General features: G+C 28.3%; 1 protein-coding gene across 2 annotated transcripts in view; it reads left to right on the top strand.

The window, feature by feature from the left end:
* Window positions 1-27410, top strand: part of abd-A (abdominal A) — a 68120-nt gene extending 40710 nt beyond the window's left edge. For both annotated transcript variants that reach the window (XM_075291473.1, XM_075291471.1), the window contains exons 4-5: window positions 23526-23749; window positions 25718-27410. In XM_075291473.1, the coding sequence (XP_075147588.1) occupies window positions 23526-23749; window positions 25718-26056 (563 nt within the window). In that variant the 3' untranslated portion in view covers window positions 26057-27410. The remainder of the gene's footprint in view (window positions 1-23525; window positions 23750-25717) is intronic.
* Window positions 27411-27696: the final 286 nt, after the last annotated feature.

The following is a 27696-nucleotide window of genomic DNA, read 5'->3' as shown; positions in this document are numbered from 1 at the left end:
GAAAAAAAGCAGGCCAGGCCTCCCTATTCGCTCCATATTTAATTTCACTCGAACGTGGTGCGTGTTTGGGTGCAGTTGTCGTGCATAAAGCATATCATTCAGTTTTAACATTCATTATTGTTATTATTATAATTTTTATTTTCGTCTTCTTTGCCCTTACTATATTGGATTTTGCTATGCATGAACTTGTGAGTTTTGTTACTCTTCATTTTGTATTTTTAATTAATTTAAGTAAATGTGCATTAATATAAATTTTATTATGGAATTTATGGGTTGTTCGGTTAAAATGTCAATGCACTTTTAAATAGTTTCTTCATCGTAAATATAAAAAAAAAATATTCAATGAGAAAAGGGGTGAAATTGAAAAAAAAAAACAATAATAATAATATACTAAGAACTACTTAATCCACATAATGATTTGTTGATTAATTTATTCTTTTATAATTATTTCATTTGATTTTCTAATTAGATTTTAATTGAAGTATAATTATAGTGCAATCTTTTAATTAGTTATTTTAAAGAGTTTTAATGATATACAAGCTTTAATGCATTTTACTAAAACGGAAAGAAAACAGCAGTAGAAAAGACATAAGTTTGGAATTCTTTTTCAAGATGACTTGACGAACTTTATGAACCTTCAGTTACATTAAAAGCAATATACTTTATGAATAAAGGGAAAAACTACAAACATTAAAGTAATGCCAAAAAATAAACATTTATTCCAAATTCTTTATGAAAAAAACACAACAATAAAATGAATTCTAGAAAATATAACATTGAATTTTTTATTATTATTAAAATTAAAAAAGAAAAAAAAACATATCGTTTCTGATTCAAACATTTAAATAACATAATTTTTTTCTAGAACTCTACGTTTTCGTATTTAGCATGTGACAATCTCATATTAAAAATATACATATTTGAATTTTCGAATTTTATAGGAATACTTTGCTCTATAAGGAAAGTCCATAGATTTTACAATAGAAAAATTAGTTTTATTTCAATACGAAGTCGTATGGATCATATCCGTCCTTCGGCCAATCTTGTTGATTGATTTTTACGATATCTCACAAAATGTATGAATTTTATATGAATTTAATTAAATTATATTGTTTCAAAATAAGAATTTATCATTTTAAATTAAATTTAAATAATCTTATAAAAAACAATATTATTGGGAGCGCAAATTGAAAATGCGGGATTTTTGTCAAATATTTGAGAAATTATAATAAACGTCTTTTCATTAATCGACCCGAAATTTTAATTTCTCATAAAAATGAAAATGCTTACCGAAGAGGTTACGCGTCATCGATCGGAACAATGTCTGGGCTATATGACGCAAGGGTAGGACTTCTTCCTATTTTAGTGTTTCCGAATAATTTTTTACCGGCTTCAACTCGTACGGTACCAATTTTCCTTGTTTTTGAATCATTCCCAATACACTTATAGAAAAAATTGCGTTTCACAATCGTGAACGGACGTTGACAAAATGAAACGGAAACGTACACAAAATCAAAACGGAATGTTCACGATTTCGTCCACGGGCGTTCACGATTTCATGAACGGCATTCGTTTTTCTTTGGTCATGAAAAGTCTTAAAATAATCGTTAGACGTTGTTATGGTAACTCCGCCGTTGGTGCATTGTGCTAAGGCGACTGTTAACGTGTATCGTGTAGGCAACACAGGTTCGAGTCACGGTATGGGAAATCTGTTTTTAATTTTGTTTATAAATTCGTAACCATTATGTTTTCAGGTCATGAACGCTGGTTGTTGTTTTGAAAACGTATGGTGTCATTTTTACGTTGTCAGATTGTCCCCATCTGTTCTCAGTTTGACAACACATGTGTGTTGATTCAGTTTCATGAACGGATCGTTTCAAAATGACCACGCCGTTCATGATTTTTTCTATGGGTGTACACCCTCAAAATATTGTCTCTGTAACATATACTCCCAAACATATTCTGCACGCAGAGAAGGAATATGATCACCTCAAACATGTTTCAAGAGCAAAATATTATTTTTGTATGGTAACCATGTTTGTCAATAAAATGTTATTTTCTCGTCAAATATAACCTGCTTGTCGAAATCAGATACATGATTTCCGAGAAAATAACATGGTTGCGAAAACCATGTTACATGGTCACCACCCAAAAATAACATTATGCTCTTAAAACATGTTTGAGGTGATCATATTCCTTCTCTGGGTGTGATTCATATTTTCAGAATTTGTGCAAACAAAAACTCGTTGGTACTGCGCAAACATATTTTACGTTTAACCCTAAACCTTTTTAAGGCTCTGAATACACAATTTAATGTGTAAATGGAATAATGTATAAATTTAAGCATTTAAAACTTTTGATGTTGATGAATGGAAGCTCATTTATCAACATGAAAACTATGTCTCTCAAGCAAAACACCATTCTCATTTAATTTTATCACTGTGTTACGTCGATATCTATCTGTATCTGTATCTCCATTGCCATCTTTATCTTTTTTCTCTACTCTCTCTCTCGCACTATCTGACGTTTCTAAACATATATATGTGTATACGAAAATTCCAAATTAATATATGTTTGCATCCATATGTATATGTTTGAAAATGTGATCTCCCACACATAATGCGTGAACCTTATATGCTTCCACTTAAAAATAATGTACTAAAAAACATATAATGTTTACACCGAGCATATAATGTTTACACCGAAACATATGAAAAACAGTCTTTTACGTCCGTGTAGTTTCAATCGTTCTTCTTAAATTTGAGGTGCCTTCATTTCAGCATCTTCAAACTTCTTTCGAACAGTCCTGGACAATCTTTGTCTTGCACGGTTCCTCTGTATTTTTCTCTAAATTAAAGAAGCCAATCAAAACATCTCGCAAATGTTATTTCGTAAGCCTGAAACTGGACCAAAAACAAAAAGAAACTATTTAGTTAGAATCTGGACAAATAAAATAGAAGCTACATAAAATAGAAGCTTCAGATTAAGGCCATTTAGAAAAATTTTAAATACAAATCTATCTATAAAAGTCTAACTATACACATTTCAGTTGGGACGAGTGGCCGTTTTCTCTCTAACTTCTAATGGAGAAAGTATACAAGAATTATTTAAATTGTAATAAAAAAAATAATTATTAAATTAAATAAAAAACTTATTTAGAATTACTTGAAATAAATTATATTAATATATGTGGATTTTAGAAAACTTAACTAAATTAATCAAAATTAATTTCAAATAACATAAATTATGCCAAATTTAGCTAAGTTATATTACGTTAATCTAAACACAATTTTAGTAATTTATACTAAATAAATTTAATTTAATATATTAAACTAAACGATATTAAAGAAACCCTTTTCCAAAAACAAAAAATTAAAGATTTTCCCTTTAGCTAAACAGTAGCAATAACTTTTTATTGGTCTTCACAAACATTTTAATGTCAGAGAGTTTTCCAATTATTTATGGTATCTTTAGGAAATTTCTAAACAACTCTTTGTATATATGATAAAGAAAATAGCAGGACAATGGTAGGGTAATAAACGTTTAAAGAAATAGTCAATTTCGAACTACTCACACCTTTATTACAATTGCCAATCTGATTAAATGACCTAGAGAAATTGTAATTACTTCCACTACTAGCATTATGATCCTAAAACGCCTGCCCTCCATTTCCTTTATCTTAAGACGTAGGATATTGTTTCGAGTCATTGTAATCATTAGGGATTAATTTTGCACACTCTCAACGAACCAACAAACCGTTTTTATGGACACATGGTAATCACCACCCATAATGCCAGTACCAGATATTTCACGCCATTACCAAAATCTATTGATATGGTATCAACTAATTTATATTAACTGTTTTTATGACAATTTATGATGGGGGTTCAACAACGAAAAAGATTCCTTTGGCTTTGCTCCCACTTCAATAGAAAGTTATGTCAAAAGGAGGAATTGAAGCTTTGGGATTTCGTAATGGCCAACAAATGTCCCTAAGGGCTCATTTAGAAAATTAAAAGTAAACAAAATAAATTTTTCAAAAAGACTGGTCAGGATAATGATCAATATAGGCAAACAAAAGTTTTTGAAAGAAAGAATTTATTTTTTCAAAGAAATTGCTTTCGCATTGAGCATTGGAATATTTTCAAGAAGTAACCTTCCCGAACCTCAAGTTCTATGTAAAGCTTAAGGATTGTGTTATTGGTTTGTTGGGTGGGTATGTATTTGAACGGGAGGGGTTGTAAACTGTTAATTTATTTTGAAAAAAATCTACCCTCCTTCTTCTCATGCTTATAGTATATCCTATAGCAGGCGGCATGCCGCGGCATCTGACAAACCATAATTTCTTTTTGACAACAACAACAACAACAGCAGCAGCATCCAAAGCACAATCATCGTCATCCAGCACCACCCGTACTCCTATACCAAACCTAAAAATGACGTTGAAGAACCATTACATGCATTCACCCTTAGTGTCTATATGGCTGTTTTTAATCTGCCCCTGTTCCCAGGATATCTTTTGGATGGATGAGTGGGTGGTGGTTGTATTTAAGAGCATTTGGTACTGGCTGCCTGATATAATGCTTTGTTTCTTGTTCTTTTTCTGTGCTCCTTCATGCCATTCCTTGAGCAGACTGTAAATTATTACACAAGCTTGGAATTAGTTTTCTTTTTGCTTTAGCAAACCATGTCCTTCCTTCCTTCCTTTGCTATATTTGTGTTTAGGGTATGCATATGTTAGAAGGCAGAGGCGTACAAAGGACGGATCAATGCATATATATCATATAGAGTTTTACTTAATTTTTATGTTTATTTTAATTTAAATTTAATACCAATTGTAATTTTGATTATTTTTTTGTATTCTTATCTTAATTTAAATTATACTTGTTATTTTAATTTTATATTTTATTTTAATTTTAATTTAAAATTGAAATTTATTTTCAATTTTCATTTTTTTTTTGTTTTATTTAATTTTATTTTAATTTGATTGTAATTGTTATTAAAATTTAAATTTAAATTATATTAAATCTTAATAAGCATTTCATGTTAAATTTAACATAATTTTTATAAATTTTAATACAATATTAATAAAAATTAGAGTAATAATTTTGAGTTTAAAATTAATTGTAATTTCAAATTTATTTTTTATTTTATTTTAATTTCAAATTTAATTTCAATTCTTTCATTCTGATTTTATTTTTATTTTTTAATTTATCTTTAAATTAAATTAAATTTTAATTCTAATATTAATTATAGTTTAAAATATAAAATTTTAATTTCAATTTTTATTTAAATTTAATTTTAATTCCAATATTTAAAATTAGTTATAATTTTAATATTAATTGTATTTGTAATTTTAAATTAATTTTTTTTTTTTTGTAATAAAATTTTAATTTTAATGTTGGTTTCAATGTAACTTAATTTGTTATAAAAAAGCTTTAAAAGTTGTAAAATTTTATTCCATTTGATAATTTGAATTTCTTACATTTTCCCAAGCTTTTGCAACGTTCCTCTTATTGTCTTCATAAGTGTGTATGGGTATTGTTTGGAAACCGGATGGCATAACAATGAGTCAGACACCAATACTACCACCACCCAGAATGTTGAACTACCTTCTCTTCTCACTACCTTCAATGTAGTCTTATAATTTTCACAAGGCTATAAGCCAAAGAGAGATATTTCTTCTGGTTGCATAAACACGAGGGTATGATAAGACAAAATACCCAAAAATAAATGTGAAAAATATATTACCAAGTTGGCAATATACATATATCTTCAAGGAGCTTGGAAGGGGAAAAGGGTGGCAGTTGCTACCACAACAGCAATGATTCTAAGGCAAATCCCCAAATTATAAGAGAACACATGAATTCTTTTTAGAGGATACTAACAGAACATCCTACCTAAAGCCTTGGCCTCCCAAAAATGCTAGACAGAAAAAGTACCAGTAAGAAAAAATTCCTGAAACCCTAAAGAAAATATCAGAATTCGAAATTTTTAAGGAAAATACGGGATATTTGAAGTACTAGATGTTAATGTACACTCAAAAAATAATTGTTCGTGAGACTTCGAAATTATATTATGCCTAATTAATTTAGATAATCATATGCTCAGAAAACACAATACAATAAATTTTAATTATCTTAAAATTTGATGCAATTCGTATCCATAATTTTATAATGTTCAAAAATTTTTTAGTATAGATGGCCGGCTTGAATTGTCCTCTGAATATAACAAACTATTATTAAAAACTGAACCACAACAAAAGCCATTTTAATTTTTTTTACTCCTAAATGTATGCAGTAATTTTAGTGGACCAAAATATATTTTGCTAATTAAGAATTCTGCAAACAAGTAGTTCGTAATTAAACAGTAAACAAATGTTTTCGTGATGGAAGGTTGTGTAAAAACTTTTTAAATGATCCGACAATTTCTGGTCACTCGATCATTCGTTGCTTCATCCGCAGATCTTTACGTCCATCTATTGGTAAATCATTATATTTGGTTTGAGGGGAAACATTGAACATAATACTGGGATATAACTGTCTCTTCAATTGTGAAGATATTTTTTTGAATTTATTTCAATAATTAGTAATTTAAAAATCATACATTTGTTTAAAATCATTCATTGGTGAGTGATAATTGCATTTTCCAAACAACGAAAAGCCTTTAGTAGGATGTGCCTTTTCAAATTTGTATGTCCTTTTTTAGAATTTTAAGGCTTTAAGTTGCTCATGTGACGCAAACCCCTATGCTTTCCTTTTTCTAGATTTTCATATATTTCTGTTGTTACGCTTCATCCGAGTTTTGAAAAATTAAGGTCCCTAAAAATATGCAGCAGTTGCTATCAGACAATACGGACCTATAAGTATGCAGTGTAAATATAAGAGTATTTCCAAATATTTTTTTTATGTGTACAAACCCAAAATCAAGCATGCCACTAATGTGAAGAAGGGCAAAAGAAGCACAAACATTTGCCATAAATTTTGGTTACGACCACATGGTGTTTGTTGAAGCCGTGTTACTGGATGGTTGGCAATGTATTTAACTACTTTTTCGACCCCCAAAAAATGCTCATCCATGAATGGGGGGAAAGGGGACAAGACAAGCGTTCAAAGCTTAAATTACTGCAAACGAACATAAGAAATTATATCGGGATGAACAGAACAATTCAGCTTGGCGGTATTTCGTTTTTTTGTTTTTGCTTTTTCTAGTAAGAAGTTTTTTCTTGTTTGGTTTTGGTTCTGGTACATTTGCTGGGACGTACCATGCCACAGATGTGGTCTTATGCTGGCCTTTTGTAATAATTTCCATGTCCATTTTGGATGATGGCAGAAAGCAAACATGTATATAATGTTCATGGAGGAAAAAAAGTGGTTGTTATTAAGAAGAGAAATAGTTTTTTTTTTTGCTTTCCTAGGCTTTGGACATGATTTGGATATCAGTGTTCATCTGCTTGTTTTTTCTAACGATGGTAAAAGACAAAAAACCTTTACAAGGGTTTGGAAATTAATGATGCTTTGGATTTTGTTTGGAGAGGGAATTCTGTTTTTTTGTTTCTTCTTGTTGGACCAGAGCATGAGTTTTGTACTTAAGGGAGTTTTTATACAAACTGGTTTTGGTTACCTCAGGTTGTTATTTGGAAAATAATTTAAGAAATGTCCCAAATATTCAGTCACTTTAGTTTTAAAAGAGACACATGGGAAACAAGTAAATTTAAGTTTTTGTAATTAGTAAAAGTAAAAAAACGAACTATTAACAGTTTTAAATTTAAGAAAACTTAGCCAAAAAGGCTAAAATAATAGAACTAAGGATCTCTCATATTAATAAAGAAATTCCTTAGTCCTCCTTATTTTATTCATTGTGAATTCCCATAGGTAAATTTCGATAGACTTTAAAAACACGGCATTCCAATACCTAAATAACCGTATAATTTTCCTGATCGTAAACTTAGCAAGTAAGCCAACAGCATCATTGTTGTCAACGTTGTATCTTCCTATGAGACCACGTATTTTTATGAGTCATAAAAAGGCTATAAAATCTGTATTCCAGGCAAATGCAAAGAATTGCATATTGACCCAGTCAACTGATTACATAGAAAAAAGCCTATAAAATTTTTATAAGTTATTGTCGTAAAATTTACGAAAACTAACCTTTGTCACATAAAACATGGTTAATATTTTGTTTTGAAAAGAAAACTTAAATAAGAATCCATCATAGAACAAAAAATGCTTATAGTGGTTGGAAAAAATTGTTGGTGGTTTTTGATAACTGATATTCTTACACATGCATACACATATGTACAATTTATTTCATTAACCCCCATTTTCATGAAGCTCCGTTAGTGCTACGTTAGCTAACGAACTTTTAAACCGTACTATGGACAAATCTGCCATTTTGCTAATATAATCAAAATGCCAGTTAGGAACTTAACTGCTAAAAATTTTTCAGTTAAAGTTAACCGGAGAGAAGATATTTTCATTTTACTTTCTGTTAACTGGGAGGTAAAGTCTAACGGAGCTACATGAAAATGGCCGTAAAAGAAAATTTGTTTAGATGTTAAGTTAAAGTATCTTGCTTCATAGTTTATAAAAATATTTCATTGTTGTATATATTTAGGCGAATTTATGTCAATATTAATATAAGAAACTATATATTTTTCATAATTTTTTTTTGTGAGATTTACCATTGTGATTTTCCTTTATTTCTACTTACGGCCATTTTCATGTAGCTCCGTTAGGCTTTAACTGCCAGTTAAAAGGAAGTAAATTGCAAATATCTTCTCTCCGGTTAACTTTAACTGAAAAATTTTCGTCAGTTAAGTTCCTAACTGGCCTATGGGATATAAAGGCAAGATGACAGCTTCGTTCATAATACGGTTTAAAGGTTGGTTAGTTAACGGAACACTAACGGAGCTTTACGAAATTGGGGGTTAAACCAATATAGTATAATATTTGGGTTTTGTCCTATCCCCTAAAAATATGCAACACAATTTCAGTAACTTTCACAACCAATATACAGGAAACCTCTCAAACTTGGACACTCTGAAAACCGGACACCTCCCAAATGTGGACAGTTGTCTGAGGACGTTTGTTATATTAACGCATTAAAATAAATCTCTAATAACTGGACACCTCTCAAATGTGGACAAAATTTAGGCGACCGTGGGTATCCACCTTTCAGAAGTTTCACTGTATCTATTTACCTATTGTTTTACATAATTTTTGTGAGATTTACCTTTGAGATTATCCTTTATTTATATTTAAACAAATATATTGTAACATTTCGATTTTTTGTCATATACCCTAAAATTGTGCAATAAAAATTCAAGTTACTGAAATAAACAGTCAACATATATTTAATAATTTGAAATCTTTTCTTAGTATAAAATTTTCTTTCTTATATAAAATTAATACTTTTCCCGTATGTTAATCAAAATATAACATGTGTTAATTTATGTTAATCATGAAGCGCTTCGAATTTTTCTATTTGGATTTCATCTACCTTGTAAGCAATGAGGATATAGCTCAAACAACTAACTCTAATGGCCTTAGAAAATTCTTTAAATTCTTTATCTACATAAAAAGCTCCAAATAATAAAATCATATTTATAAAAATAGTTTTTCGTCTCCTTTTGTTATAAACCACATTTAAATTCATATCCAGGCTTATAAAATTATTCTATAAATATTTTTATTTTTCAACTGACTGATTAATTTAAAACACACTGAACCCTTTCTCTTCCCATAAAAAACACGAATTCAAACAAAAGAAATTGAATTACATTAATTTTTATTATAAAGCTTATGTTTGCAATATTGGCTCATTGATTTCATTTTTGCTACCTTACTCCCCCTCTAACATGATTCTTTCAGTTTTCGTTTTTAGTTGGTCTTATTATTGCAAGACTTTTATTGATTTGAGTTTTTTTTTCAAATGATTTCATAGTACTTTTCTTGGTGCTTTCATGAGCTATCCATGAGTTAACAATAATTTTACGATTTTTATGAGGCTACTTTTCTTTGTTGTTTTTTTTTTGGTCTGCAATTGTTAGACATTTCATGCTTCTCGTCTTCTTCATCTGTGTGGAGAGTTAGCAGCCTTTGTTTGGGCATTTAATTCGTTTCGATATTCGATTTTATATTAGCACTGGGGATATGGGTTGATCCCACACTTCTTCTATGGTCATTGGAATTCAATTGACATACCTCTACGCATAAGCGATTTTTCCTTCATTAGCATTAAGTGTTAACAGTTCAATGAACACAACCAATGGTCACATTAAAAAAGTTGTCCCTCTGTTTTTGTTTTTTTTGTTAAATGATGAAATTGAAAATCAAAAAGAAGTTATGGAAATTCAATTCAATGTGAAGAAAAAAATTAATTTGGAAAGAAAGAAAAATAGTGGGGATTGAAGTAAACTTCCAAAATTTTAGGGGGGAAATTTCAAATTAGTTTTGTTAAAATCAATTAATATAAATTTTCTTAATTTCTTAGAAGGGAAAAGGTTGAAGCATGACATTTATTTTAATTTGGGAAAATGAAAATTAAAGCAATTTGAATAAAATGTTTGTTAAATTGCTGTACAGAAAAAATTCGTTAATTTGGGTTGCGCTGAAAAAAATGATATCTTCTACGACTTTTTTCAATAGAAATATATCTTAGCAGTGCTATATTTATGCCGGTTTAGTGGCAATTTCTTTAAGCAATGAACTTTTGTTACACTCAATACCACACATTAAACATTTTTGTGCCTCATTTTTTCTCATATTGTGCCTCTTTATAAATTAATTCCTCTTTTATTGCAATATTTTTGCAAATTCTGTTAAGAATAGGGTTTTGATTGATGTCCTAACAAATAATCGAGTAAACGTGTCCAACGTGTCAAATACTAAATATGACTGTACAGCCTGAAAGTATGGAAATAAATTTTTCTATAGCATGTAAGCCGGGAATCTCATCGGAAATGCTGGTTTCGATGAAATGAAAATAAAATAATACGCCAACAACAATACGCCTATTTGCCCTTTTTTCAACTTTTGCCAAGAAATGAACAATGAATCTCTTGGAAAAAAAGGAACTTACTAAAAATACCGGATTATATATGCGTATTCTCTAGGAAAATATTTAGCCTTTAAGGAAAATTACTAACTCGTAGATATACAATTCTTTTTAATGTTTTATCTTTAAATGATTGAACACATTATGTCTAAAAAAAATAGGCAAGCCATATTTCTTCGTTGGAAACAAATTTCAAAATTTTGTTTTCAAGTAAACCTTTTTCTGAGTGTATATTAAAATTAAATTTGATTAAATCCACCCATGTTTTAGTGTCTGCTATTTTCTTGCTCAAAATTCCTGAAATCATATTCTTAAAGAGTAGCAGAAATCAATATCTGGTTTTCGTTACAAAAACAAACAAAGATGTATAAGATTTGTAAGGCTAGACAAGATATAGCAGCAAAAAGTTATAATGCCAGTTTTAATGAAAGTCAGGTAAAAACAAAAACACATCGAAACCCCATTCAAAAAAACAGCAAACAAAAAAAGGAAGAACAACGAAATTAACTTAAATAAATGACAGCAGTGACTAAAGGACCCCCTAGAGTTTAAAAGACAAAACAGACAAGCAGTAAGGCATATTCCTATACAATGAGTACTCAAATCAAGAGACACACACACACAAAATGCCATAGTGCACAGATACATTTAAACAAATGGCGGTTGCAAAGGATTTTTGAACCCCCAAAACAGAAATACACAATACCAACAACAAAACACCGGCAAATACACTTTGGGAAAAACGAAATAATTCTGAAAGGGGAATAGATAGAAAAAATGTTCACAACAAAAGCAGATCTATGCTTAACAAAAAAATTGGAATACTACAGACATGAAAACAAAACCAAGGAGCCAAAGAAGTAGAAGGACATCCGACAACCCAAAAAAAAAACACAACAATATTAAAGGCACAAACAACAAACTGAAGAATCAGTAGTAACACCACCACTACCACCAACAAGAACAACAACAGTGTATAGCAAAATATAATAACAATTCAGACAGCCATTGAAACCATTGTTAGTTGTATTATAAGTAACCATTATAGCAGAGATTACATACCCATACACATCTACACACCCCTGAGAGAAACATATACACTTACACATTACACGCAGTATTACAGAACATCCTCCAGTCAAACTGTTCCTGTATGTGTAAATACTTTTTTTTTTTTTGAGGGGTAAATTTTTGGCTACTTCTTGGTCTTTTATTCTTCTTTCTTTTCTGGGTTTCCCTTCTTTCGCTGAGGGGTTAAGGTAAGGTGCCCTGAATTGTCATAATAATCATTAATGTAAACCCCAAAAATATGTGGAGAATATTTAAAATAATTTTGTGGAAATTTTTGCAAAACAAAAACACTTTAAGACTTGTTTCTATACAAAGGTTTTGGATTTTTGGGGGAATAAGAAAGATATGATTTGGAATTTAATTTGGGTATTAAGAGAAATGTTATGTAATAATTGCGGTTGTTAACTTCAAAATGATGGGTCTGTTTTTGCGAAAATAATATCAGGGTCGTTAGTTTTTACTCTTAATATTTTTTGAATAAAAATTGAAATAAACTCAACTAAAGCTAGTGTTTTAAAAATTTTGTAAATATTTATTATGAATGAATCTGTCGCCATTTGCTAAATTATATCAAATGAATATGCGGATGTATGTTTAACTTTATGTCTTGGTTTAGTTTATAAAGTTCGATTTTTGCAAGGCCTTCTGTTGTTTGAGATATGCTAAAATGTTATGTGTCAAAGCTTACAATTATATTTATAATTTTATTGTAAATGTAATTAATTAATTAATAAATAAATAAAATAAGTTAAGTTAAAATATACTATATAACATAATAAATGAAGGGAATTAAAATTTAATTTAAATATGGATTATTATAATTATTGATACTTATATTATAATTAATAATAAAATTAAATAAAACTGTAATGAAAAAAATATATATTCTATGCAATTACACTAAGCTAAATTGAATTAAGTGAAATTATCCATTATAAATTAAACGAAACATAACAAAATCTGCCCTAACAAAGTTTTATTTAACTACATTCAATAAAGTTATAAATGAATAAATTAAACTGAATTGAATTCAACTAAATTAATTTCAATTTAATAACATAAACATACATAACAAATTAAATTAAACTTAACGAAATTAGAAATAACCTTATTTAACTTAACTGAACTAAATTAAATTAAATTTATAAATAAAAAATGAATTGAGTTCAATTAATTTAAATTAAAATTTTATCTACTTTAAAATGTGCAAAAATAATTGGGAAAACTAATTAGTAAAAATGTATTAAAAATGATTTCAATTCAATTAAAATTAAATAATAAATTAAATTAGTAAATACAAAATTACGCTGAATTGACTTTAATCAAATTAAATTAAATTTAATCTTAAAAAATAATTAAAATATAAAACCAATTTAAATCTCATTAAAATTATATAATAAAATAAACGACATAAAATTAGTAAAAAAATTAAAAATAATTGAGTTCAACATTCGTAACATTAAATTATGCAAAACTAACCAATTAATTAGTTAAATAAATCAAATTAAATAACTTACATTTAATTAAAATTGAACAGATTGAAATAAGATAATTTAATTAATCTTTTAAATAAAATTAAAATAAGTTGCAACTAAAATAAATTAAAAATATTTATACTAAAATCAAAATTGAATTAAAATTGATATTCATCATTTAATTAATTTAAAAAGTTTTTATTGAATTATCTCATTCTTAGCTCAGCATATTAATTTTTGATTTTTGAAGTCTAAACGATTATTTCATTTAAAAAAGTTAACAAATTTCTAAATATTCGGGTCGAAAATTGATGTTATTAATAACCAATTTTTATTATGGCTACTTATATTAATAATTTATTATTTCTAAAAATTTTATAAAAAATAACTAAATATCTGAATATTTTAAGATTTCTTCCAAGTGATGGTGTGACATCCCGTTCGTCTATAAAATGTCTCGTCTATAAAAATGTGGTTCCTATGTAATAACAGACGGCAGCCAACTTTACCACATGCGGTTTCTAAATAGGTTTTTAGCATCGGTATATCAGAGAGTCAGCATAACTAAATAATCTGAAATAATATTGACTTCTACTACAGCCTTCTTGACATCATCTATGAATACCACAACTCTTTAAAATCATAGTATTAATATGTTTGATTCCATACAAAAGGAGGATACAGTTTATTTGTTATCAGTTATACAAAAAACTCTTGGTTTGGGATCAAAGACCTTTCATAATTTCTATTAAAGTTTTCTAGTGTTATTGACCCAAACACATCCAAACTATGGCAAATAATCACTTTCTCACCACAAGCACCATAGCATTTTTTACGTTTCTTCCAAATGTAACACCTTTCCACCAATTAGCTGTTATTCCCCAGATGGTACCGGCACTGTATAGCTCCATAATTTTAATTACTATAACCAAAATAATGATCTAATGATTAATTAGGTGTTATTTTTTGACACCCCCCGCAGGGCAAAGAAAACAAAAGCTATAAAATTGGTCATCAGGCAAACTTAAATGCAAAAAACAAAAAAAAACAAAAAAAGAGTAAGAGAACTCTGCAGTAGAAATCTCGCCACCAAAACAATATAAACGAGGTGTTGTCTTATGACCATAAAAACAGTACTTATAAAATAATAATAATAAAAACGAAAAACATTTTGTATGTTGTAGCATAGCCATATGATTTGACTTGGTTGATAAGGCTTAAGACTTAAGTGAAACAAAGAATTAAATGAACATTAAAAAGTCCATAAAGTAAAATAAAAACATTTATAGATGTCATAAACATAATTTACTATTACACCCCAATAAACAGTGAAGAGAAGGGAGGGCGAAGGCAAATAAAATAATGCAAAGCAAACGAAAATTTACTAAGGCAACATAGGCTTAATGTCTAAACTTTGAAATAATATTTAGTGAAAAATTAATTAAATTTTTATTAGTGATTAATTAGCTAAAAATATGACAATATCAAAATAAAATTGATTTAATTTCTGTTTTCAATTCAATAGGGTATCATATAGTCTGTTTACCTTTGGCTTTTTCCTAAGTAATTATCTTTTTATTATTTACGATTTCATCAGCAAACATTGGCGTTTATTTGCCCATTATAGTAATTTTAATGCCTTGAACTACCTCTTCTATACTATAATGTCTACTACTTGTTATGACTTAATAATCATTAAATTAAACTATTATTATTCTTTCTTTTTTTAAACAAAAGCGTAATTTTTCTATTTGTCTTTTTTGTTTTGTTTTGCCTGCGCTTATAAAAAAAGCCAAGAAAAAGTGTTAAATCGGCAGTTAAACAAATTATTGCTAGTTATAAATAATAAAAAACAATATTTAAGTGTAATTGCTGAAATAAATTTTATACAGAGGAACAAAAACAAAACCTATTTTATATGAACGATCGAGCGGAAGTAAAGTCATTTCAAGTGGAACACAAAACGAGCCATAACGACCATATATAGCGCCAAGCCATTGCCTTTCATGAATAGGAGAGGGAGGGCGATATACAAACTATGTGTGATGATTGTAGACTGAAAAAAAGCAAAAACGTAGACAACGACACACACACGCACACAAACATAAAAACCAACTACCATTAATATAATGGCATACATTTTAAATTCTTACTTATGAGGCCATATAACTGCCAAATGTTTAAAAACCTATTCATATTAATGCTATTCAAAAATGTGAGAAAACAAGAGAAAATAAAAAAAAATGACTGCAAAAACCACGATGCCGACAGGGGAATACCGACAGTTTACTATAGTAAGGCATAAGAAGAAGAAGAAGAGAAAATATGAGCTTAAATTATGCAAAAAATTCACGTCTTTTGTTTTTTGCTCTGCAAACATTTACCCGGTCACATAATAACATAAATTATTTTAATGAAATGATAAAACATTTGTTTATTAAAAAAATATTTCGAAAATAAAGTTTGTCTCATTCTATATCGCGTCTCTTAAGCATCTCATTCCGTTCCGAATAATGGTCATTGAGACATGAGAATTTTATTGCCTTATAGTCTCGTAAAACTTTTATGGAATCTTGAGAGGAAAAGTGACCTATAGCTCTCTCAGAGTACTGTGAGAGCAAATAAGCACAGTGTCTAAGATAGCTCTATTGAACTGCCTGAAATTGAAATTCCCCACCTATATATGGTCCCCACCTATATATGTGTGTGTGTAGTTTGATTTTTGTATACGGATGTGGATGACAACGAATGGTTTTTGTGTATTTTCGACAATGTAGCTACGCAAAAAATATATATGAGTCATAGCACAGTGGTTGGAATCCTAACTTTATATTAAACTAAATAAAATTAATATAAATTGAATAAATTTATAATAAATTAAATTAAATAAAGTAAAAAATTAAATTATATTCACTTAATTCTTAAAAAATTGTAAATGTAATTTACAAATTAAATTAAACAAAAAATAATTTAAACCAAATCAGAGTTAAATAAAAACATTAGAATGAATATAATTATCTAATGTATCTCATATGCACTAAAAAAGTTTACTTGTATCCAATGATTAAAATCTTCGCGTAAATTAAAAATGTTTTTCATTAAATTTAGGACAAAAATCTTTGAAATTTGCATCTCTACGGTAATGTTGTATGTATATGAAGTAAGGAAAAACTTTCTTAAAGTAAAAACATTTTTGGTTTAAAGAAATAAGTTTAAACTAAGTGAAATATTGACTATTTGGATTAAAGATAAAAAACTTCAAATACAGGCTAGGACTTATTTCGATAATGTTCAGAACATTTTTGTTAATATAGGGCAATGGGAGAATGCAATTTCGATAAATGGTTTCTGTTTTACAATTTTAATTTTACAAAGCCCAGATTTAAAGCCAGATAGTTTCCTACAAAATGTTTATTGTAAAGATCCCTACAATCTTGGGATGCATATAAACTTTTTTAATGCAGTATATCTAATTTTACAATTATTAATCGAGCTTTATGGACAGATTTAGATTAAGGAACATGATTAATAGATTCATTGAAAAGAAAACGCCAGATACAAATCTATACACGCCTGGACTGTACATGTTTCGATTCGGGCGAATGAATCTTTTCACAGCCTTTAGTATAGATCTGGCTGGGAGAAATAACTCAATTTTGGGCTCTTTATGCTAAATCCTTATGGAGAAAACATTTGGGAAATTTTCTCTTAATGCAGATAATTCGAAGAATAAGATGGATTCTACCTTTAAAAAATAAAACTTTAATTCTGGTGTACGAAGTCATCGAAATAAATCTTAATATATTTTAGAAATTCTTTCATCTTCAATCTTTAAACCAAAAATTTGTTTCTTTGTATTAATGAAAATTCGACATAACTTCAAGACAGGAACCTTCAATGAAGAAAAGTTTAAAGATTAGAATCCTAAATTAAATGAACAAGGTGTTTAGGACAAAGATTACAAATTTCCTTTTAATTAAAATTTCTTTTTCATCTATGGTGAAAATTATGGAGATATGGGTTGCTCAACTCAAAATACAAAATACAACTTCTCGCTATTTTAATTTTTTATTTCTATTCCTAAATAGTTTAGATTTTTTTTGCGAAATCAAAATTTGGATATATTCTTTCTTTCTTATGCTTTCACATATCATACTGTGTTTTCTCGTTTCACTCTAATGTAACAGCGTTTCAAAACTCCTTTTGGGAAATACCTTTATGGGCAGTAGTCACAGTCTTTTTCATGTTCGTTTTCAAGGAAATGCATTTGTCAACATTTTACCAAAAATTTCTCTTGCCATATAGCAGTCTTCATTCACAGTGTTGTGTTTTTATTTCATTTGTAAATACATACATACAAAGTTTACATTTTTTACAAAAAAAAAGAAAACATGTTTTTTGTTGTATTGATTTGTTTAAAAATTCCATGAAATGCTAAGGAAGGGTGACGAGTACTTCCCGGATGGCTTGTTCAATGAAATCTAAACAATCCGTTTTTTTTTTTCTATATTTTCTTGTAGCCACAGAAATTACATTTTTTGTAGAATTTGCTAGACAAACAGGCAGGCAAACGAATATAAATTTGAATTGAACACATTGCGCTGGATATATTCTTTAGTTCTATAGAAATAGAGTCAATTTCCCTTTCCGTAATGGAGCCTCATGGTTAGGTCTTGTAGAAATTGTTAAGCTTTTACCCAAACGAAAATAAGGAAAAAATTCAGTAATATCATAAATCATGCTAAATAAACAATAAAACTTTGTTTAAATTGTTATTAAAAAGCGTTTTGTTTATCACATTAGTAAAACATGCATCTCTAATTGGATATTGGGTACAATAGAAGATTGATTTTGAAAACATTACAATCAATAGAAGTTTACATAATTGTAAGTTGAAAAATAAAATAATGAGCATTTGAATATAAACACAGTATTTGTAGAACTTTGCATACAAAATAAAGCATTTCCTTGATTTTCCATTGAAACATATTCACTCCTGTAATGCATCTAAAAATTACTAATCTTCATCATGTGGCAACATCGAATGGCTAACAAAGATAATTGAGAATAATAAGATTAAGCCTTTTGCTCTTATAAAGAGAAAACAAATGTCAAGGTGTAGAGCGCTATGAGAAAAAAATTGTTTTATTTGGACATTTTTTTCCAAGGCAGCTCTGCCCAGGAACAGAAATATTCACATAAAACCTTTCGCTTTAACATACACATACGTTTTATTTTATTTTCCTTTAATCATTTTGGTATTGCTTTTGTGGTTTTTAATTCAGAAATTTATGAAAACACAAATGTTATGATATTTTCCGAAGCAAACGGTAGTACAAACTTCGTGATATTTTGTTGACAGAGTCCTCTGGTGCTTCAGTTTTGCAATGACAATTTGTCTATGTGGCTAATTATTCACCTTTACCATCCTTGATACCATTACATACATACATAGTAGCTCTATAAAACTCTTTACCTTATAACATTTAGTCTCATGCGTTTTATTTGTTTTCTCGCATGCAACATATTTTGCAATATGCACTCAAACATGAGATTGAGTTTTTTCTTTAGTTTATGATGGTAGCCATAACAAGCCATGTGAATTAGCAAAATTCTCATCTACTCTTGTTTACCTGTATTTAGCCGCATGGCGTTTTCCTTGTTGGTGTTGTTGTTATTTCGACAGCCATATTGGATGCCATAATTGTTGTTTTGGTTATTAGAAGAGTCTAGCACTATATTTAGGGGTTGTATGATGTTGTTGTTGGTGTACTCTATTGGATGTCTTAACAGAAAAGCCGCCGTCGGCTCTACACAAGGCAATTAATCACTCTGCTACAACAGTACACCCATTAAAGGTGGTATATTCGAATGATTTATTATTTCAATGATGGTGAGCAAGTGTGTGAGAGAGTTTTGCGTGTATGTTCAACATGGACATTTCCTGTGTTGTTACACACATAATAAAGGGAGTTTGTTTTTTGTGTATAAGGATATGGCGTCAATTACTTGTTACAATGAATTTAGAACATGAAATAACGGAACGGAAGTGGTACTTTCTTCAATTGAAATAAAATTCAGTGTGATGCTTAAGAAAACTTCATTAGTTTGTAAAAAAACTAAATAAATGGAAGAACCCTAATATAAATTAATTTACAAAATATTAATAAATTTTTTATAATAATATTTTTATATCATTTATATATAATATTATCAATTAATTTTATTAGGTTAAAATTCTTTAAATTAAGCAAAATTATATTAAAAATAAATCATTTTAAACATTATTTAAACTAAACCAAAATAAATTATTTACCTCAAAATAAATTTAAAAATAGAATTATATATAAAATATATTAATATTGGTATGTTCATGTAGTACAAACAATTTCTACTTTTTAATTGGATGGTTCTATCATTTCATAAACAGAAAAAATATCACTAGAATATTTGCAATTACACAACGGCAAACGCAATCAATTAAAAAATAATCTGATACAATTAACCTTTTAATAAAATTAAAAAAATGTGTCTATTAAAAAATAATTCAAATTTTTTTACATTTTTAATTAAAATATTAACCCATTAACGCCCAAAATAAAACTCCGAGCACAAATATTGATTTTTATAGGTAATTGAGTAACGACTAAATAAAAAGTTTTAAATAAAAACACTGAAAATTTATTGTTTTAGAAAAAAGGGATGTCCTTATGTGGGAACGTTGAGTAGATTAAGTATGAGATTCTCCAAAAAAACATTACCTGAAATAAAATTAAATTAAAAATTATAGTTTAATAAATAAATTTAAAACAAGTTAAAGCGAGTTAAAATAAAATTAATTTAAATTTAAATTTAATTGAAATAAATGTATTGAATAAATTATGTATAAATATTTTAAGTAAATTTGTACTAAAATTTTGGAAAACTATATCATATTATTTATATTAATAAAAATATCATATATTAAAAACATCATATTATTGTATAACGTCCATCAATATTTTATATTATTTTGATTTTTCTCCAATACAATTGTTTGCATTTTTTAAAATTATTTCCAAGAAAAACAATTTTGTGTATTTGCTTAACAAATACTCGTCACTCTTCGATGTTCTTATAATAAAATAAGTCGAAAATTCGTTTTAGGTACAAAAATGATCCTATCGTTGACTAATGCCATAAAAAACATAATCTTCACACTAGTCATAAGTCACTCGTCATAAAATTAAATTTTCATGCTTACTACCCAAATATTTTAGGAAAAACATCAAAACAAAAATAAAAATTTGAACAACTAGACAAATTTTGATTTACCTGTTCACAATTGATTTTTTTTTTGAAAACCATAAAAATTTTCTAAAAAAATATTTTCAAGCTGATAAGTTTTTATTATTTGAAAACAGCAGCATTTGCTAAACAAAAACTAAAGGGTGCCATAAACATAACCAGCAGAAACCACCAACAAAATATATGGGAAAATACAACCTCATAGGCAAAAAACGATACAGGTAGCATGACTAAAAATTCCCTTAAAAAAGAGAAGTTTTCTTTTTTTTTGCACGCAACGCAAAATTAAAACAATTGCAGAAGAAGTAAAACAAAACGATTGCAGAATATTGTGCGTGCGGCGTTTTCTTGGCTGGTGGATTGAAACCGACGCGGTGCCATGCTGGGCGGCATGGTGTGATAAGTCATGGTCTTTTGCTATTGCATGACCGATGGCCAAACAACAATTCTCGTTTACCCTTTTCTATGGTGGAAGCGTATCGCATTGCTGGAAGTCTTCTACCGGTGCATAAAAAATACATCCAGAAATCCAGACAACACTTGCCATAAACATATACACAAAGGTGTTCCCGCTCACTCTGGGTGTTCTAGGTTGGCCAGCGGATTTGAAGCTGAAGAAGTTTATTAGATTTCATTCTTCAGATATTTCCTAAAGGGCAAAGAATTCATTCTTTTTCGTGTAGACAAAGGATTGACTAACAAATCAGCGGGTTATTTGAGGCAGTCTGTTTAATTTGAGAACAAAAAAAAATGGATAAATGTTATTACCCCCTTCTGAGGGTCTGATAACAGCATTTAGGAAAATCGAAACAAAATATGAATGGCTGGGCTTAACGTCCTTTGAGCTCCAAATCTATCATTTTCAGATTTGTTGTAAAATTTCTATACCTTCTTCAATAAAGTTGACCATATTAATTTTCATTCATATAGAGTACGTTAAGCTCTCTGTTATAATGATATCGTAGTATCCAATTTCTTCTTCAAATTTGGTGATTTTTTCTGCGTTCGTTTAATTTGAAAGTGCATTTTAAAGACTTGAAGCACGCTAATTTTGGATTTTTAAATTTACACTTATAGCTTTGTTCATGTGTCCCCAAATGAAAAATTTTCTTCCTTAAAATACACAGAAAAAAATATCACCACACTATTTCCAGTTAAAAAGTTGATTGTCATAGGACGGATGTCCACCATTTCAATAGCCGGTGAACTGAATTTGCACCATTTCTTAAGGTGTGATCTAAATTCAGTGTTTTGGATGAGAATTAAGAAATTTTGTAATATTTTGACAAATATGTAATTTAAAAAAAATTATGATTTTTAATACATTATAACGCGTGTCTTGAATTTTTAAAATCAAATATTTTCAAAAATTCGTAATTTTTCTAGAAACTATTTAGCATTTTTTAATAATTTGTACCATTTTATTAATTTTTAATCTGCTTTTAACGCATTTGGAAGTGCTTTTAAAGTTGTGCCTTCAGATAAACTTCCATTTTTGCTGGGTTATTTTAATCATTGATTGAACTTTTTAAATTTTTGGTTAAAAAATTAATTGATACAATTAACTTTGGAATCAAACTCGGAAGACTATGTCAGTTAAAACATTTATGGATTTTTTGTTCTTAATTAAAAATTTCAATCAATTTTTAATCAAACTAAAAATACTTTGTGAGATAAGAAAGTAATTTAAAATATTTACGATTTTAATAAAAAAACTTAATTGAGTTTTGCAATCAACATCAATTAAATTTTCAAATGAATCAATCAAAAAATTAATTGAAATTTGTTAAGGAAATCAATTAATTTTTTAATCAAGTAATTATTTATGCCCAATTAAAACTGTGATTGATACTATAATATTCGAGATTGAAGACATTTCAATTAAAAAAGTATTTCGAAATTGATCCAATTAGATATGGACCGGACCAGGTCTCCCTATATTTGTATTTGACATTTTATTTTCAATAACTTAATAAATCTCACATCTCTTTATCTTATTTGTCCAAGAAAACTTGAAATTAATTATAATATGTACAATATGTTGGTATTGGCAATTTCTTCCTTTATTTTATTACTTGGACATCTAAAAGTGTTAATTTGATTTATTCCCCTCTTGAATTCATATAATGTCATATAGTACCAGATGTTATTAAATGTGTACAATTTCGTAATTCTACATCGAAATATTTTGTTATTCAGTGTAATATATAATTTGTTGACTGTTGAAATTGCATTATGGCCTTATATTCAATTATTTGAAATTATGGTAAATTCTAAATGTATACCCAAAAATTTCTTATAAAATTCTAGACATAAAATAAATTAAATCAGCAACAATGTCTCCCAAATATCTCGTTATCATCACCATCATCATCTGTGTCTTTTCAACGGTTTGTTCTTTTGTTTTTTTTTTCTCGGTTGTTTCTTACCTTTCCTCCTCATATTAATTAATGCCGTCTTCAATAATTTGCATATTTGTTGTTTCAGCAGAAGTCATGACAACCAAAGCCAAAAACAACCAAAAATATATATGAAAAAAAATTAATGAAATACCCAAAAACTAATTCTCCTTTGTTTCACCTTTGTGTGATACTCTCTTTTCATGTGTGTGTGCGTGCTGCTGTTTAATTTCAGGTCCCAACGGTTGCCCTCGTCGTCGCGGTCGTCAAACTTATACACGTTTCCAGACACTCGAATTGGAGAAGGAATTCCATTTCAATCATTACCTAACACGACGACGAAGAATCGAAATTGCCCATGCGCTGTGCTTAACAGAGAGGCAGATAAAAATCTGGTTCCAGAATCGTCGCATGAAACTTAAAAAAGAATTGAGGGCTGTCAAAGAGATCAATGAGCAGGTATGTAATGAAAACTTTTATTAAGACAAGGGAGAGAGCGAAAGAGAGAGAAAGAAAAAAAAAAATAAAGAGGAAATGTGAATGAATTAAAACAAAACTACCCATAAACACCTCTTAAAAAATGTTAAAATGATGTTAAATTTAAAGATCATTTAAAAACGCTATATTAAAATGAAAAAGCTTTATTCTTTAGATTGTTTGCTTTGTTTATTGCCTTTAATGGAGAAGTATATTTTAAGTTATAAGACATGTTTATTAATTTAAAATGTAATAAATTTAAAATATTAGCTGATAAGGGTTTAAGTAGGGATCATAGCAAATTTTCAAATGTAATATTGTATACTTTTAGGCGTTTAATAAGAAAAACGGAAAATCTTTACATTAGAATTCGATATCAGAAAATATCATTCGTTAAAAAAAAATAATATATAATGTAAATTATGGTAGAGGGTAGAGAGCCACTAATCATTTTTCTTTATCTATCTGGTGGTGGTCTGGTGGTCCTAAAATTTTTTTACTTGCAAAAATCACCTTTGGAATATTGGTATACTTTGGGGTGAAAATAAATAAGTAAAAAGAATGCAAAAAAAGAAAAAAATTTAATCCATTGCAGATTCCCCTGAGTTGATCTTATTGTCCTTTTGTTCATCAATTTGTTGTTGGCAAAGTCGCTTCCAATATGGACGCTATTTTAAAAGTTAAGCAAACGTATTCACCCTCCTTCAATTAAAAACTTCCGTACACACAAAGAAAAAATACTTTTCTTCGAAACTAGACTTTAGACAAATGAGATTACCCTTTCTTATGAAAAATTTTCTTTTTTAACAAAATTATCTGACTGGAAAGATTTAACGATTATCATTATCATAAAAATAAATAAAACAGAGTTATTTGTTTTTAAAGAATATTTTTCATGGACAAAAGAAAACTTTGTTTATCTAAAATTCCGTTCCTTAGAAGATATCCTTTTGAAATGGTTCACAATCGGATCAAAAAATTTTGAACGGGGTTATTATAAGACGAAAGTCATATTTGCAGGATCCGCTAGAAAGGAGTGATTTTAATTAATATTTTCGAATTTCATTTGAAAAAAAACGAATAAGCATAACAAAATATTTTTTCTTTTTCGATTATATCTTTTCTTTTACAGACTTTTCAAAAAAAAAAAAACTAGCTCATATTTTCGGGTAAATTCTTCATCAGCCTAGAAATGCATCTGCACACTTTTCGAAATTTTTTTTTAAATTTTCATTATTTTGTTTATCTTACTATGTCCTATGCCTGGTAAAATTCAGACAATTAAAATGTATTGCGAAAACTGCATAAAACAATGAAACATAAGGTCATTATTGAGAGTAATATAATAAAACATAAGGTAAAAGTTATGACTTAGTAAGAACTTGATAAGTGTGCTGATTAGGGTAGACCTTTGTTCATCTGGGATTTGTAAATATTTTCCGCTCATAAAAAAGCCAGACTTTTTTTCGAATGTCCAAAGTCGTAGTCAATTAGTCAATTTTGAAGGTCAGAAAAAATTCTTTTAGTACTTAGGTTAGGTTATGTGGTAGCCCGATGTTTCAGGCTCACTTAGACTATTCAGTCCATTGTGATACCACAGTGGTGAACTTCTCTCTTATCACTGAGTGCTGCCCGATTCCATGTTAACCTCAATGACAAGGGACCTGCTTTTAGTACTTGGGCCCTTCTTAAAAAATCTATTTCCTATTAGATTTTATCCACTTTAAAGAATTTAAAGCATTTCCAATAAAGAGTATGTCTTAAAGGAACGTAGATTTTTTGTAAATTTTTTCATTTCTAAATATTTACTAAATATATATGTTCTTGAAATTTTTTAGGCTTTTAATTTTTAGGCTTTTCCTTCAAAAAAAATCATTCAACAATAGGCCTTCATTAAATTTGTAATTATAATTTTTATTTTATTAACTCCCATTGTTTTTTGCATTTCAGGCTCGTCGTGATCGTGAGGAACAAGAAAAAATGAAAGCCCAAGAAGCCATGAAATCCGCCCAACAAAATAACAACAAAGTCCAACAACAACAGCCACAGCAACAACAACATCATCAACAACAACAGCAACAACACCAACAGCATCAAGATCATCATTCGATCATAGCCCACAATCCCGGCCATTTGCATCATTCCGTTGTGGGGCAAAATGATCTCAAACTTGGTCTAGGCATGGGTGTAGGAGTTGGTGGTGGTCTAGGTGGCAATTTGGGAATGATGAGTGCGTTAGATAAATCAAATCATGATCTGCTGAAAGCTGTCAGTAAAGTTAATTCATAAATCATTAAAATAAAAATTAGTCCTTCCCAACTCCCCTTTAATTTTCCTCCCTCAAAATAATATAAAAACAAATCCTGTGTACTGAAGCAAACAAAAAAAAATTGGAAAATTTTTAAAGTCAAAACTAAGATCAGTAAAATGCCCCTTACCCTACTTAAATATGTAAGAAGTTCTAACGATATATATACATAAAAATAAAATATAACTATTATATACAATTATAAATATAATTTAAAAATGAAAATCTCAAATGGAAAAAAGTTTAATAAGATGATAGAAAACAAAATAAAACTAATGATAAATAGTTGCAACAAAATACGTAAAATTTTACATAGTAATTCTAGATATTTAAGGAAACGAAAAAAAGAAAAATCTTAAAATTAAATAAAAAAAATAAACTAAAGAAAAAATCTCTATAAATATTTAATGAAAGAAAAAACCGATAATTGAAGAAAACAAAAAACTATTTACATTTTATATAATAAAACAAAATAATATACCATATACTTAACTATATATATACATACATACTTACATACAAGCGTACACAACAAACAAGAAAATCCCAGAAAAAATAAAAATCCTACATACTTATATACTACTTATAGATATATATATACACATTAAAAACAAATCAAATCAATCTACTACATACGTACATAACAATATACATACCTGAGTATGTAAAACTCCCATCTTTTTTGGAAAATATTCAAAATATTTTTTTGTGTTATTTGCGTTAGAAAAAAAAAGAAATGACTTTAAATTATTTTATACTTTAAATGCAATATCGAATATAGTTTTTTACCCATACACCCATATACACATATTCTGTTCATCCTTCTTCTTCGTCTTCTCTTTGTGTTTGTTAATGTTTTGTTTTATTTTTACTCTCTGTATTTTAGCTCTGGTCGATAATGCAGTGCATTTCCACTGATAGATTTTTAAATATTTCCCAAATCTAATTTATAATTCCCTCTTCGCCTTTTTCTTTTCTTTTTGCGTATTCTGTTTTGTTATTTAAGTTATCTCATATTTTGTGAATGAATTTAAAAAAACAAAAAATATAAATAATTTCAAATTGTTTTTGTTTACAAGAAAAAAATTAAATTTTAATTTTCTAATGATCTGGGGAAGAAATGTTTTTCTTACTTCATATGTATTTTGTTTTGTTAATATTCATTAGTTTAGTTGAAAAAAAATTAGAGGTAAAAATGCTATGTGAAAAGAAAGAGAATTTTTTGTAAAAAGGTTTCTTTTACTTATTCTTAAGAATCATTGTATAATTTCTTTCCTCCCTCTTAAAATCCCTTTCTACTCCTTGAAATATTATGCCATATTTTAGAAAATTATTTTAATTTTTTAATGATTAAATTTAATGACAAAAAACAAATTGTATATTCTTTTTTATTTACACACTTCACAGGGTGGGGATTATAGTGGTGGATCAATTGGAAAATTGTGGTGGGTGAATACCTTTATATGAGACTAGTAAACACAACTCTCACGCACATGTTTATTTATTAAAAATATTCTTGAGAAAAGCAAATTTTGTTCATTTATAACTTTGTTTTTATATTTCTTAATTTCGAATTGTAACTCTATAAGAAATGGTGCATACTTTTATGGTGAATTGTACT

Source organism: Haematobia irritans, chromosome 1 (assembly GCF_050003625.1).
Source record: "Haematobia irritans isolate KBUSLIRL chromosome 1, ASM5000362v1, whole genome shotgun sequence".
NCBI classification, from domain to species: domain Eukaryota; kingdom Metazoa; phylum Arthropoda; class Insecta; order Diptera; family Muscidae; genus Haematobia; species Haematobia irritans.
The sequence above is the reverse complement of the archived record's forward strand: the minus strand, read 5'-3'. Positions and strand labels throughout refer to the sequence as shown.